This window comes from Sus scrofa, chromosome 6 (genome assembly GCF_000003025.6).
Source record: "Sus scrofa isolate TJ Tabasco breed Duroc chromosome 6, Sscrofa11.1, whole genome shotgun sequence".
In the NCBI taxonomy this organism is placed as follows: domain Eukaryota; kingdom Metazoa; phylum Chordata; class Mammalia; order Artiodactyla; family Suidae; genus Sus; species Sus scrofa.
In genome coordinates this window covers 95,361,881-95,377,388 of record NC_010448.4, presented here as the reverse complement: position 1 = coordinate 95,377,388, position 15,508 = coordinate 95,361,881, and the positions used below count along the sequence as shown (strand labels likewise).

Sequence of the window (15,508 nt, the reverse complement as noted above, 5' to 3'; positions counted from 1 at the left end):
ACCTGCTGCATATGGAAATTCCCAGGCTAGGGGTTGAATCGTAGCCACAGCAACACCAGATCCCCACTGAGTGAGGCCAGGGTTCAAACCTGCATCCCTATGGATCCTAGTTGGGTTCGTTAACCACTGAGCCACAATGGGTACTCCCTATAGAGTGTAAGTTGATTGCAAGCTTAAATGGTGATTCTTGCATGAGAGGCAGGGTTTCATGAGTGTATGGAAGGGATTGTGGAAAACTGCTGTAGTTGGCTCTAGTCAAAAAAGTGAGGCTCTTGCTCAGTGGCTTAAGGATCTGGCATTGCTGCAACCTTGCAGATACAGCTCAGATCTGGTGTTGGCTCTAGTCAAAAAAGTGAGGCTCTTGCTCAGTGGCTTAAGGATCTGGCATTGCTACAAACTTGCAGATAACCACATACAGAGGCTGTGGTGTAGACTGCAGCTGTGACACCAATTTGACCCCTAGCCTGGGAACTTCCTTATGCTTCAGGTGCAGCCTTAAAAGAAAGAACAAAAAAGGAGTTCCCATCATGGCACAGTGGAAACGAATCCAACTAGGAACCGTGAGGTTGCAGGTTCAATCCCTGGCCTTGCTCAGTGGGTTAAGGATCTGGTTTTGCAGTGAGTTGTGTAGGTCGCAGACGAAGCTCGGATCTGGCGTTGCTGTGGCTCTGGAGTAGGCCAGCAGCTACAGCTCTGATTCGACCCCTCGCCTGGGAACCTCCATATGCCTTGGGTGAGGCCCTAAAAAGACAAAAGACAAAAAAAGAAAACGAAAGAAGGTGAGACTCTTTAGATATAGTCATTGAAAAGTTAGGCTATCATAAAGTTAAACCAATTAATAACTGAGAAAGAAATCCTACAAGGATTATGACAGGTAGGATGCTGTCATAATACTTTGAGTTCCCACTGTAGCACAGTAGGTTAAGAATCTCACGCAGCTGCTCAGTGGCTGCAGAGGTGCATGCAGTTTCAACCCCTGGCCCAGCACAGTGGGTTAAAGGATCTGGCATTGCCATAGCTGCATGTCAGGTTGCAGCTGTGGCTCAGATTCAGTCCCTGGCCAAGGAACCTCCATAGTCTGTGGGTGCATCCTTATAAAAAGCAAAAAATAGGAGTTTCCGTTGTGGCTCAGCAGGGAACCCAGCTGGTATCCATGAGGATGCGGGTTCAATCCCTGGCCTCACTCAGTGGGTTAAGGATCCAGCATTGCCGTGAGCTATGGTGTGGGTTTTAGACATGGCTCTGGTCTGGAGTTGCTGTTGCTGTGGCTGTGGTGTAGGATGGCAGCTGCAGCTCCCATTCAACCCCTAGGCTGGGAACTTCCATATGCCAGGGCTGTAGCCCTAAAAAGCAAATAAATAAATAAAATCACAGCCACAGCAACGCAGGATCTGAGCCACGTCTGTGACCTACACCACAACTCATGGCAATGCCAGATCCTTAATCCACTGAGTAAGGCCAGGGATCGAACCCACATCCTCATGGATACTAGTCAGATGTGTTTCTGCTGAGCCACAATAGGAACTCCCAGAAAATGGTTTTGATTCCTATTGCTCAATTACTGCAAACTTGATGGCTTCAAAACAACACTAATGTATTATCACCTTACAGTTCTAGAAGTCAGAAGTCCAGAGTGGGTCTCACTGAGCTAAGTAAAGATTTCAGCAGAGCTGTGTTCCTTCTAGAGGCTCCAGGGGAGAATCTGTTTCTTGGCCTTTCCTGGGCTCTAGAGATTGACTGTCTGCCTTGGCTCTAGACCCCTTCTGTCTTCAAGCTGGCAGTGGCAGGGTGAGTTTTTTCCAGTGCATCACTCTGAAACTAATTCCTCTCTCGCCCTCTTCACAGGTAGAGGATCCTCGTGATTACATTGGCCCATCTGAATAATCCAGGATAATATCCTTATTTTAAGGTCAGCTGACTAATCAACCTTAATTCCTTTTGCCATGTAATATAACATATTCATAGGTTCTGGGGAGTAAGCAGACACCTCTCTGCAGACCATGAGTTTGCCTACCACAAAACCCTTAATATTTTTGCCTTTTAAAAAAAAACTTGATGGGAATTCCCTTGTGGCTCAATGGGTTAAGGCATTGTCACTGCTGTGGCTCAGGTTGCTGCTATGGCACAGGTTTGATCCCTGGCCTGGGAACTTCCACATACCCCAGGCCAAACAAAATAAAACAAAACACCCAAAGTTTATTTTTTTATTTTTATTTTGCTTGCTTTATAGGGCTGTACCCACAGCATATGGAGGTTCCCAGGCTAGGGGTCGAATCAGAGCTACAGCTGCCGGCCTACACCACAGCCACAGCAACGCAGGATCTGAGCTTCACCTGTGACCTACACCACAGCTCACGGCAACACCGGATCCTTAACCCACTGAAGGAGGCCAGGGATCAAACCTGCAACCTCAAGGTTCCTAGTCGGATTTGTTTCCGCTGCGCCATTATAGGAACTCTGGTAATATGCATTTTTTTTTTTTAGGTTCTGAGATCTGAAAGTTTAACCATCAAGTTAGATACTTTTAAATCGGGCACCTTTTCCTTTCTGGGCCCCAGAGAACTTCCGCTGCCTGTGCACCCATGAGAAGGGCTTTGGCTTCAAGGGTACCAGCTTCCACTGCATCATCCCCCAGTTCATGTGCCAGGGCGGCGATTTCACCAACCACAACGGCACTGGGGGCAAGTCCATCTATGGGAAGAAGTTTGATGATGAAAACTGTATCCTCAAGCACACGGGACCAGGTGGGACACCATGGGCGGGTGGTGACGAGCGAGCCGTGCTGGGGCAGGATGGCTGCGCAGGGTGGGTGACAGGCTGTGGTTCTGGCTGAGGGATCGGGGTCTGCAGGAGACCTGCCAGGTGAACAGAGAAGGGCTCAGCCTCACTAGAGCTTTAGGTTTCTGAAAGGTTTTTTGCTTTTTTAAAAATTTTTTAAAATTTTTACTCATTTCTTATTGTTATAGTTGATTTACAGTGTTCTGTTGATTTCTGTTGTATAGCAAAGTGACCCAATCATACATGTGTATACCTTCTTTTCCTCATATTAGCTTCCATCATGTTCTATCACAAGTGATTGGATATAGTTCCTTGTGCTATATTGCAGGACCCCATTGCTTATCCATTCTAAGTGTAATTGCATCTCCTAACCCCCAATTCCCAGAACATCCCATTCCCTCCCTCTCCCCCATTTTTTGCTTTTTATTTTGGCTCATTCAAGTTCACACCTGCCTCCTTTTAAGAGGAAGAGGCAAGGTCCTGGTCCTGCTGTTACAGTGATGTGTTGTTATTGTTTTTGTAACTTTTTATTTTATGTAACTTCAAGCTTACAGAAAATTTACAAGAACAAACAAGGAACCCCCATAAAGCTTTGTGTGCTTTGGCCCACATTCACCAGTTGTTTACTGGTGGCCATTGTTCTCCACTTAGTCTGGTCTCTTTCTGTATATATTTAAAGACAATGTCTGTTTGAGGAGAGCCATTGAAAAGTAAGTCGGACGAGTTCCTGTCGTGGAGCAGCGGAAACGAATCTGACTAAGAACCATGAGGTTGTGGGTTCGATCCCTGGCCTCGCTCAATGGGTTAAGGATCCCACATTGCTGTGAGCTGTGGTGTAGGTTGCAGATGCGGCTATAGCTTTAATTAGACCCCTAGCCTGGGAACCTCCACATGTCATGAGTGCGGCCCTAAAAAGACAAAAGACAAGAAATAGAAAAGGAAAGAGAATGGAGACATTCACCACGAAAGTACTTCAGGGTGTTATTTCCTAAGAATAAGGCCTTTTTTTGTATTACCATTTTACATATTACCACAATTATCACAATCCGAAAAGTCACACCGATAACAATACTGTCACCTGGTGCATGTTCAAGTGTCCTCACAGTCACCGTACTGTCCTTTCCGAGGCATTTATAGTTCAAATGCATCATCTGCTCACACAGTTGTGGTCCAGCCCCCCACCCCACGTCCACACTGCTGTTTGCCTCCTCACACCCCAGGATCCTTCCCCAGGTGTGTTTCCCTCTCGCTTTCCCTCCAGCCCCACTGCCTCTCTCACGTGCTCTCCTACTCACCTGGTGCAAAATGCTGGCTGCCGAGGAAAAGCGCAGGCCCGTGTACCTGATCCTGTTCACGCTGAGAACACATTTCTTGAGGGCGCCTTGAGCGCAGCCCAGCAGTGCTCCCAGATCTCTGGTTGATCCACGTTCAAGGTCTAAGAAAACAGCCCCTTTCCTCGCTCCTCAACCCCCAGCCTTGCCCCCCCTCCCTCTCAGCTGATGATCTTGCTTCTTATTCCACCAAGCAGTAGAAACAATCAGAAAGATCCGTTCAGTTCTCTCAGTTCTGGTCTGGGGCAGCCACTCCCCTAGGACTCGGGTCCTCCCCGTCTCTCCTGCATCTTCCACTCCCCCTCACAGTGCAATGCTGCCAACCTTTTTTTTTTTTTTTTTTTTGTCTTTTTGCCATTTCTTGGGCTGCGCCTGTGGCATATGGAGGTTCCCAGGCTAGGGGTCTAATCGGAGTTGTAGCCGCTGGCCTACGCCAGAGCCACAGCAACGAGGGATCCAAGCTGCATCTTCGACCTACACCACAGCTCACAGCAACACTGGATCCTTAACCCACCGAGCGAGGCCAGGGATCGAACACTCAACCTCATGGTTCCTAGTCGGATTCGTTAACCACTGAGCCATGATGGGAACTCCAGTGCCCACTCTTAAAACTGATGCTTTACTATATGCTGAGGTAAAAGTCACAGCTAATATATCCTTTCAGCACATAATTTAAAAAAATAGTATTATGCATAATTATACCATGAAGGAAAGTACTTTAGAATAAAAGAACTTGTATTTATTTAGCTGCACTTCTGCCCACAGCAGATTAGCAATGTGGACGGACCGACACTGCAGGATCACATCGCCGGAGTCACAGTAACATGATTTTCTGAAACAGTGAAAATCTCTTGGTAAGATTCTGAACTAAAATAAATTGAATATTCCCTCAGTTTGTGTGGTAGGTCCATTTCCAAAAAAAATTGATGCAAACAATAAACTTCTGGATTTACGTGAAAATAGAGTTACGTTCTAGGCTCACATCCTTATAAAGAGATTTTTGTCATCTGCATGAATGTTTGTTGGGGCATTAAAAGTCTAAGAGGATTTAGAATAATTCTTGGAGACCTCTGGTGGCCTAGCAGTTAAGGACTCAGCATTGCTGCTGTGGCTCCGGTTTGATCCCTGGCCTGGGAACTTCAGGGAAAAATAAAAGAATGCTTCATTAGGTAGAACTTGGTATTACTGATAACCAAAACCACACTCTGCAGTGTCCAAATAGCCTCAAGGGGGCAGTATTACCCTACTTAGAACCACTGCTCTGGCGAATCCTGACCTGTCCCATCCCCAGGCTTTCCATCCTTGTGTGTAGAACTTATCCTGCCCACACTGCAGTCTCCCTGCTGATCTCCCCACCCCGGGTCTGCTCTTGGACCTTCCAGCAGTGTCTCAGACTTCACTGCCAACCAGGTCTTTTTTTTTTTTTTTTAGCGCCGCAGCTACAGCATATGGAGGTTCCCAGGCTAGGTGTCTAACTGAAGCTACAGCTACCGGCCTATGCCACAGCAATGCCAGATCCGAGCTGCATCTGCGACCTACACCACAGCTCACAGCAACACTGGATCCTTAACCCACTGAGCAAAGCCAGGGATTGAACCCTCGTGCTCATGGATACTAGTCAGATTCATGAACCACTGAGCCATGACGGGAACTCCGCCAAACAGCTCTTGCTCTTCACCACTAAGCGCTTTCTCCCCGTCTCCTGTATTTCAGTCGGTGACCCCACCATCCACCTGGCTGCCTGGTCAGAGACTTAGGGCTCGTCCTTGCCCCCTCTCCTCTGTCCCCTGGGTGGCAGGTCCATCTGTCTTCAGTTTACCTGCTGGTCCAGCTGCCCTGCACCTTCCTCCACCACCACCACCATCCTCCAAGCTCTTCTCCCTCTTTCTTTCCACTTTGGCCTCTTCCCTCAGTCTCATCTCTGCAAGATGGTCCGAGCGGTCCTTTTTACACATAACTCTCACTATATCGCCCTCCTGCTGACAACCCTCCTGGTCCAAGTAGGAGCCTATCCTGCAGGGCACTGACCTGTGTCCTGGCACCTCTCGGACGTCTTGGACTATGCTGCTCTCCCTCTGTGCCCAGACCCCCAGAGCTCACCCCGCACAGGGTGGCAGCAGATGCCAGCTCCTCTCCTACAGCCTTCTTGCTCTGCACCCGCAGGCTTCTCCCCTCCAGGACAGCACTCGGCTCACTTCATCCAGGAGGCCTGCTTTAACCTCTCTCTACCCTGCGCTTTCCTACCATCTTGCTCTTTTTTTTTTTTTTTTCTCTCCTCGATGCGCATGCAACACACAGAAGTTCCTTGCCCAGGGGTTGAGCCTACACCACAGCGGTGATCACACCGGATCCTTCACCTGTTAGGCCATTGGGGAAGTGTTCCCCTTGTCTGTGAGTCTTAGATAACTGTCTCCTGTGTTCTCATTTGCTCGGCAAACGTCTGTGCCACTAGGCTTCTGAGCATAATTTTTTAAACAGTTTCACTGAGAGAATTCGCATACCATTCAGTTCACCCATTTAAAGCACACATTGCAATGGTTTTTAATAAATTGATAGTTATGCAGCTATCACCACATATAATTTTAGAATGTTTTCATCATCCCAAAACAGACCCCACCCTCTTCGTTTTATTTTATTTTTTGCTTTTTAGGGCTGCGCCTGCAGCATATGGAAGTGCCCAGGCTAGGGGTCAAATCAGAGCTGCAGCTGCCAGTCTATGCCGAGGTTACAGCAACGCAGGATCCAAGCTGTGTCTGCACACCACAGCTTATAGCAACACCAGATCCTTAACCTGCTGGGTGAGGCCAGGGATCAAATCTGCGTGGCTCAGTGTTTAGCGAATCCGACTAGGAACCATGAGGTTGCGGGTTTGATCCCTGGCCTTGTTCAGTGGGTTAAAGATCTGGTGTTGCCTTGAGCTATGTAGGTCGCATATGCGGCTCGGATCCTGAGTTGCTGTGGCTCTGGCGTAGGGTGGTGGCTACAGCTCCGATGGGACCCCTAGCCTGGGAACCTCCATATGCCGCAGGAGTGGCCCAAGAAATGGCAAAAAGATGAAAAAAAAAATCTGCATCCTCACAGAGATGACATTGAGTCCTTAACCCTCTGAGCCACAACGGGAACTCCTGTCTTTTTATTATTGACTTATAAGAGTTCTTTAAGTATTCTAAATATAGGTCTCTCTTATCAGATATGTGATTTGCAAGAATTTTCTCTCACTCTGGATTGTCTTTTTACCTTATTTATGGTGTCTTTTGAAGCACAAAAGTTTTAAATTTTTATGATGTCTAATTTATTTCTTTTTTCTTTTGTTACTGTACTTTTGGTATTGTAGCTAAGAAGGTTTTACCTAACCTAAGGTCATGAGGATTTACTCCCATATTCTCTTCTAGGAGGTTTTTGGCTTTAGCATAAATGGTCTTCAATTCATTTTGAATTAATTTGGGCGTATAGTGTGAGAGAAGGTGTTCATTTTCATCCTTTTGCATGTGGGTCTTCAGTTGTCCCAGCACTGTTTGTTGAAAAGGCTATTCTTTTCCTGTTTAATTATCTTGTTGGGATCTTTGTTGAAAATCAATAGACCAGGGAGTTCCTGTTGTGGCTCAGCTTATTAAAAATCCGACCAGCATCTATGAGGATGTGGGTTTGATCCCTGCCCTTGCAGGTTAAGGATTTGGCATCGCCGTGAGCTGTGGTGTAGGTAGTAGACGCAGCTCGGATCTGGTCTTGCTGCAGCTGTAGTGTAGGCCGGCAGCTACAGCTCCCATTCGACCTCTAGCCTGGGAACTCCCACATGCCTCAGGTGTGTCCTTAAAAAGACAAAAAAAAAAGAAAAAAGAAAATCAGTAGACCATAAATGTAAGGGTTTATTTCTGGACTTGTATTGTATTTCGTTCATCTGTATATCTATCTTATGCCAGTACCACACTATCTTGTATTCTGTAATTCCATGGTAAATTTTGAATCCAAAAAGTGAGAGTCCTCTGACTTTTTCAAGGTTGTTTTGGCTATTCTGGGCCTCTAGCATTTACCTATGAATTTTGGGATAAGTTTATCAATTTGTACAAAAAGTCCAGCTGGGATTTTGTTAGAGATTACACTGAATCTGTAGATTGATTTGGGAAGTGTTACCATGTCAACAATATTAAGTCTTCTAATTCATGAACATTGGATATATTTCCATTTATTTATTTATTTTGTCTTTTTGCCTTTTTCTGGGGCCGCTCCCACAGCATATGGAGGTTCCCAGGCTAGGGGTCTAATCGGAGCTGTAGCTGCCAGCCTACGCCACAGCCACAGCAATGTGGGATCCGAGCCGCGTCTGGGACCTACACCACAGCTCACAGCAACGCTGAATCCTTAACCCACTGAGTGAGGCCAGGGATTGAACCCGCAACCTCATGGTTCCTAGTCGGAGTCATTAACAACTGAGCCACGACGGGAACTCCAATATCTTTCCATTTATTTAAGTCTTCTTCAGTTTCTTTCAGTGTGTTTTATGGTTATCAAAATATACATTTTATTCCTTTAAGTATTTTATTCTTTTTGATGCTATTGTAAGTGAAATTATTTTCTTTCTTTTTTTGGCCACACCCATGGCATACTGAAGTTTCTGGCCAGGGATTGAATCCGAGCCCCAGCAGTAACCTAGGTTGCTGCAGTGACAGCCTGCTTTGCTATAAGGAGAAGGGAGCTCCCTGAAATTGTTTTCTTGATTTTGTTTTTCAGATTTTTCATTACTAGCATATAGAAATACAATTGATTTTTGTGTATCCTAGATTTCTTGTATCCTTCAACCTCGCTGAAATCATTGATTAGTTCTAATTTTCTAGTATATTCCTTAGGGTTTTGTAAGATTATGTCATCTACAGATAGAGATGGTTTTAACTTTCCAATTGGGTGATTTTTTTGTTTTGATTGGGGGAGCTAACTGCTCTGGCTAGAACCTCTAGTACAATGTTGAAGAGAAGTGGCACGGGCAGACGTCTTTGTCTTATTCCTGATCTTGGGGAAAAACATCTAGTCTTTTACTACGTGATTTGTTGTAGATACCCTTTATCAGCCTGAGGAAGTTCCCTATTATTCCTAGTTTGTTTTTATCATGAAAAGGTGTTGGGCTTTTTTTTTTTTTTTTTTTGCATCTATTGAGATGATTATGTGGTTTTTATCCTTTAGACCCTGTATTAAACCAACCTTGCATTCCTGAGGTGACTCCATAGTTAACTTATGAGTGACTCTTTTCCCCTAGATTGTGAACTCCAGCAGCATTGGGACCAGTATTCCCAAGTGCCTAGTTGTGTCAGTGTTTGTTGAGTGAATGAATGAAAGGACGAACCCATATGAAATGATTGAAACAAGCCCACTCAGTGTTTCGTTGACTCTTCACTGTGTGGAAGACAAGGCATCCAAGACTGTCTGTCCCAGCGTCTGAGCCTGTCCGACTGAAAGGCAGAGAGCATCCGCACGAGACAGTCTCTGAGGGCCAGACATCTCGAATTGGAGGGAGCCGATGTGCGTTGCCCCCAGGCCTGCTCTCCATGGCCAACTCCGGCCCAAACACCAACGGCTCCCAGTTCTTCCTGACGTGTGACAAGACAGATTGGCTGGAGGGCAAGCACGTCGTGTTCGGGGAGGTCACGGAAGGCCTGGACGTCTTGCGGCAGATTGAGGTGGGCGGCCGTGTGGGGGAGCAGGAGGGGGGCTCCGGGCCTGGCGGCGGCTGGGGTAAGAAGGGCAGGGCCGGGTGTCCCTGAGCCGCCTGGACCCTCCCTGCTCCCTCCCTGATTCGGCCTCTTCCGTTCTGCCCCAAGGCCCAGGGCAGCAAGGACGGGAAGCCCAAGCAGAAGGTGATCATCTCCGACTGTGGGGAGTACGCGTGAGGCGCCAGAGGGCTCCTGTTGGCGGCAGGCAGCAGGGCCTTGTGTCCTGGCCCTTCCTCTGGTCATTGTGGAGCAGCTGGGGCCACTCCTATGGCTGGGATCCACTGCCTGCAGTGTACCTGGCAGGGGCCTCTCTGCTTAGTGTGATGTCCCTCTCACTGGTAGCTAGCTGTGGCTGTCAGAGCAGGCAGCGGTGAGACCAGGACAGTGCCAGCCACTCGGCACTGGTGTGATGTCCAGGAGATAAGGGGAATGTGTGTGAAGTACTCAGACTCAGGGTGGCTGGCACTGGAGGTGATGTAGGGACAGGGAATGGGCTGGCCTGAGGCCCCAGGAGGGAGGACTAGTCACAAGGGTGGCACGGGGGAACTGTCACTGTGCTTCCCTGATTGCCCTGGGATGGGGGTGTCAGAGAAGCTGGTCAGGGGCAACCACTGGGTGGTGATTGCTTACCCTGTCCTGTGCAAGGGCTTCCCCAGAAACTACCCCATGGTCATTACTCATGACCCTTGGACAGGAGGTGATCTGAGCCGCAGAGCTGAGCTGCCTGGTCCTGGAGTTTTGGGCCGTGCACCCTGCAACCTGCCTTCCCGAGGCTGGGACAGCTGTGATTAACGGGGTCAGGGTTGGGAGCCTCACACCCACCTCTGGGAAGGAATAGTGAGCCCTGGTTTGTAAGTGACAAAAGGCAGAAGTCAAGGGATGGAATGCTACTGCAAATTATGTTCCCAAAGAATATTTAATAACAGAAATGCCCAAAATATGTCATAAATTGAATACATCACCAAGCAGTGCACAGAGTATGATCCTAACTTTATAAAATACCCATATATATAAAGGCAGATGGATACGTGCCAAGGAGATAAGACTGGACGGAATTACTCACAATGGCTGTCTCTACATGGTGGGATTCTGTATTTGTATTCTGTTTTTTACTTTCAAGAGTGTCCCTGACACACCTGTAAATTAGAAAAACTTTTTTGTATTTTTCAAAGAGGGTCAAATGCTTGGTCAGGGCTTCCCAGTAAGAAGGGAAACCCCAGGAAGTTTCCCCTGGAGCTTCCTGAAGCCGAGATGGGTGCTGTGCTGGCAGGCAGGGCCCTGGGAGGGGCGGGTGCGGCGCTGCCATGTCCTCGGCAGAGGCCCGGGTCCCTGCGGTGGGTCACTGCCAGCTGGAACTCCCTCCACAGGGAGGGGAGGGCACAAGTCTCCTCACCTCAGGACATTACCAAGTTTTTATTTTTTAGGAAAAGCACAGCTTCGAAGTAGATACAGCAGCACCTCCAAGGGCACATTCTGGGAAGAGTGGGTTTTACTAGGAGGGCACACAAGGGAGGCCCAAAAGTGCAAATTCATTTAAAAAAAAAAAAATGCCCCTAATGCTACTCATTGAGCACAGGTGTGCAGATCCAGTGCCAAGTGCTGGGGACAGACCTGACCCCACGCTGGCCTTGCCAGAGCAGAACCCATAGCCCCTTCTACAGAGGAAGGAGCCAGCCCTGAGGACACAGGGCGGTCAGGTCGGCGAGAGGTTGCCAGCTGGTCTGCCGGCTGCAGAACCTACCTCTCCTGCCACAGCCTCCTTTCCTGTGAAATTATAGGGGCTTTCTTGAAGCATCGCAGCCCCTTCCCTGCATAGCAGACCCCAAAGAATCAGGCTTTGCCCAATGACTGGCATCAGGGCCAGGACTGCGCTGCGGTAGTGAGGGTGTGACTGGGGGTGGGCGGACAGTGGTGTGCCCCAGGGGCCTGAACTGACTGCCCTTCTTTATGCTTCTTATGTGCAGCCTTGAAAGTGACCCAGACTGCCAGAGGCAACCAGATAAACAGATGGCCTGATGACCGACCATTGCCACCTCGTTGGCTTTGTGTCCTTAATCACCTCCCTTCTCTGAAGCCTCTTCTCTTTGATGTCATCCGCTGGCCACCTGGACAGCTGAAGGTACCAGAAGTGTCAGGAAGGCCATGGCCACCAGGCTTTCGGCTTTGCAGCAAAAGGGAGTCATACCACAATCCTTCTGTTCCTGTCCCGCACCTCCGATGGGCAGGCTGGGCACGCATCTCCAAAACATTCATTTCACAAACGTTCCTGGCCCCTGACCATGCGAGGTTATGTGCTTAGGCACCGAACACACCTGACATTGACATTTGCCAACGGTTTCCAAGCCTCCACTGCCCTTGATGTTGGGAGCCGAGAGCTACTCACTAGGCCACAAGTGGCAGGCTTCATGTCCCAGGGCGGCTGGGCGTAGGCCCTGTCTCGGCTCTGTGAGGGGGAGGCCACAGTGCAGGCGAATCCTCTGGCTGGAAGGGACTTTGGAGATGTGAGTCCTGTGCATGTCCCACTCAGAGGCAGGAAACTGCAGCCCGGATCAGGAAGGGCAGCTCAGTGACTGAGTTGGAGCCAGAGTACAGGTCTCCTGACATTTGGGCCAGTGCCTGTCCACTCACTGCCAGCCTGAGCTCAAAGTCCCTGGCTGATGGGGAGCTCACCACCTTCCCTCCCAGGTCCAAGCAGAGGGGCAGGCAACTGGTCCCAGTGAGGCCCAGTCTTCATTCCTGCTGCCAGACCTGCGCTCCCAGGGCCCAACCTTGGGACGCGCCTCCTGGGCTGTGCCCATGGGTTGGGGTGGGCCCTGGACCTGCTTTTAATGACAGGGTACTGCACGGTTTGGGCAGCTGCAGGTAAATTACAGGCTTAGCAAGTTAGAAATCAATAAACACTGCAGCTGCCGGCAGCTGCTCCAAGGAGAACAGTGGTTTCCGGAACTTCCCCAGCCAGCTCAGCCTAATTGCCGCCTGTCACTCCCTGGGACAGGGGCCCTTTGGCTCGCAGGCCCCAAGAAACAGGACAGGGCTCCTGGGCACACAGGGTGACGCAGACTTGGGTGACCAGCCTGTTCTTCCCTCCTGGACTCTGGCTGACACAGTGCCCACCCTCTCCCCACAGCTGGCCAGAGGCGACCTGGGCACCATGCTGTCCTTGGTGTGGCAGGAGGGGGAAGCAGTGCATTGAACTCCGAACAGCTGCCGGCTGCCTGGAGCTCTGTGCTGAGCGCCTCCAGGGCCTGTCCAAGGTCAGTGGAAGAAGTGTCCACAGGGGTGTCTGATGGCCATGGGCAAGCGGACAGGCCATGGTGGCATCTGTGCTGTGTCTGCCGGCCTGCAGCTATGTCCTTGCTTCTGCTAAGAGTTCGCTGTGTCTCAGTGCGAAGCTCCACATGGAGAGGTGGAGGGACGCGGCTGCCCCCAAGGTACGTAGGTGTCACACATCTTCCCCAGGCAGGAGAAGGGCAGGCCCAGGGAGGGGAAGACACGCCATGAGACATCCCCTCCAGCTCCGGCCGGAAGCAGGAGGCCCGTGGTCCTCTCCTAATGCGCCGACTGCCCGAAGGCCAAGTTAGGAGCCACTAACCCACTGCATCGAGGGTGTGTGTTCCTTCACTGTGCCCCGGGAATGCCCAGTGTTGTGTTGGGAAGGGGCAGGCCCCCGGGAGCGGGGCACAGCCCAGCCTCCCGCCTCAGGCCCAGGGGCTCTCGGACAGTCCCCGGTTGGATACAGTGGGCGAGGGATGGCCAAGGACAGGTTCTAAGGGGACTTCTGTGCTGACTGCAGCGAGCATCACCCAGCAGGGTTGGGCGGGACCGACTGCCACATGCCCCAGGGGAGGGGCACGTACCCCAGGGGCCCTGGAGAGGACCGCCCTGGCGGGATGTGGGCCGCCCCTGCCCGAGCTGTGACGGCGTTGGGGGGTCCCAGCCTGTGGAGGGCTGTCCGGGTGGGGGCCAGCGCCAAGGCCAGCATGGCCTCAGTGGCAGCCACAGGCCCGGACCACCATGTTGCGGTGCTTGCGCAGGATGACGTTGTTGCTGCTGTCGTAGTAGAGCACAGAGGTGGCGCTCAGCTTGGTGGGTGCGCAGCACGCCTTGGGGACCGCGTCTGGCTTCATCAGGTGCACCTGGCGGGGAGAGGGTGGCAGGCCGAGGCGTGAGACTTGTGGGCTCCTCCTGGGAACCCCCCCAGTTCCAGCCCCAAGTTCCTGCCACTTGGGCTCCGACTGCTCAAGCTGCCTCGGCTCTATCTGCACCTGCGGCTGGGCAGGTGTAGGCTTGGGCTCTGCCCCGGCCCTGCCCTCCTTGACCTGTGCCCTGCCTGCTGCCCTCAGGCCCAGCCTGGGTACCTGCCATACCCTCTCCCCTCAGACAGGACAACTCAGATCCTGCTTGTCCCCAGCACGTGTGCTGGCACTTCTGCCTGGCGCCCCTGCAGCACTGCTCCCTGGGTCTCCGCTGCTCCCCTCTCTTCCCTGCATTTCTGTAATGTCCCTGATGTGTCTTGTCCACATCAGCTATTTCTGGTCCGTCTGCCCCTCCAGACTGAGAGCCATGAATGTCCAAGCAACACCAGCTGACACCCAGACTTCCAGGCTCACCCTCGGGGTGTCCGACACTATTGTTTCTCAACACAGCTTCACCCCTTGTAACAACTAGGCAGGGACTATTCTGGGCAGAGGACCACTGAGGGCACAGGAGCCGCGTCACATGCGCAGTCGCATGGCTGACACCTAGGCTTGACTGGGACCCGGTGCAGGGATCCTGCTACCCTCCTCCAAAGGGCTCTGCCCCAAACCCAGCCCAACTGAGTCAGCTATCGCAGCCTCCACACAAATATTTATCCAGAGACTTGGCAGGAAGAGCTGCAGTTCACACTGGACTCTGCATTGGGGCCCCCCGCAGAAGGGCCCTGAAGGCAGCCTCACAGCCCGTAGGGCTGGAGAGGAAAGGGAACCTGCTTCCACCCACCCCGACCTCCCAGCTGTCACAGAGCCTGCTGAGCAGGACCTGGACGAAGCTGTCTGATGGGGGGGGGCCTGCCAGCAGCTTCGCCCCCGGTCCCCAGTGCCCAGCCTTGTCCCAGAAGCCGCAGCTCGGAGCCAGCCTGCTGTCAGGACCATTAGCCGATCACCAGGCTAGCTTGGGGCCCAGAGCCTCTCTGAGGCCCCCAGGGGAGCCGAGGCCTCTCTGGGGATGTCCAGCCAGGCGGATGTGGGGCCCATGCTCCCCACCTCTCCATGTGGTGGCTGGGCTTGGCTTTCATAGACTCACGTGAAAGAAACCAGGCAACATTGCCCATCTATACCAGCCAAGGGGTCTCTAAGTGGCTGGAATCTGGGGAAAGCCTCTTCTAGAATTGGGACCTGGAGAGCAGTCAGCACCACAGGGCACGGCCATTGTTTGAGTCTAGCCTAGAACTTCACCAGGTGAGTGACAAAAAGAGGACGCCTTTTAACAAACTCAAATAGGATCCTTGAGGTTGTGGGTTCGATCCCCGGCCTCGCTCAGTGGGTTAAGGATCTGGACTTGCCGTCAGCTGTGGTGTAGGTTGCAGATGCGGCTCAGATCTTGCATTGCTGTGGCTGTGGTGTAGGCCGGTGGGTACAGCTCCAATATGAACCCAAGCCTGGGAACCTCCATATGCCATGGGTGTGGCCCTAAAAAGCACACACACACACACACAAA

At 51.1% G+C, this 15,508-nt stretch overlaps 2 protein-coding genes across 3 annotated transcripts in view; one reads left to right on the top strand and one right to left on the bottom strand.

The window, feature by feature from the left end:
• LOC100518075 (peptidyl-prolyl cis-trans isomerase E-like) lies at positions 1,478 to 11,345 on the top strand. 2 transcript variants are annotated; one of them, XM_021095986.1, is made up of 4 exons: positions 1,478 to 1,909; positions 2,485 to 2,744; positions 9,636 to 9,778; positions 9,920 to 11,345. In XM_021095986.1, exons 2-4 carry the CDS (start codon positions 2,639 to 2,641, stop codon positions 9,986 to 9,988), a joined length of 318 nt encoding a protein of 105 aa, XP_020951645.1. In that variant the 5' UTR covers positions 1,478 to 1,909; positions 2,485 to 2,638; the 3' UTR covers positions 9,989 to 11,345. The 2 variants fall into 2 exon arrangements, with proteins under 2 accessions (XP_020951645.1, XP_020951644.1); XM_021095985.1 differs by lacking the exon at positions 1,478 to 1,909 and having other exon boundaries at positions 2,433 to 2,744.
• BMP8A (bone morphogenetic protein 8a) overlaps positions 10,843 to 15,508 on the bottom strand; it is a 44,093-nt gene continuing 39,427 nt past the window's right edge. Inside the window, 1 exon segment of the mRNA XM_021097605.1 lies at positions 10,843 to 13,947. Coding sequence (XP_020953264.1) covers positions 13,798 to 13,947 — 150 coding nt within the window. The 3' untranslated portion in view covers positions 10,843 to 13,797.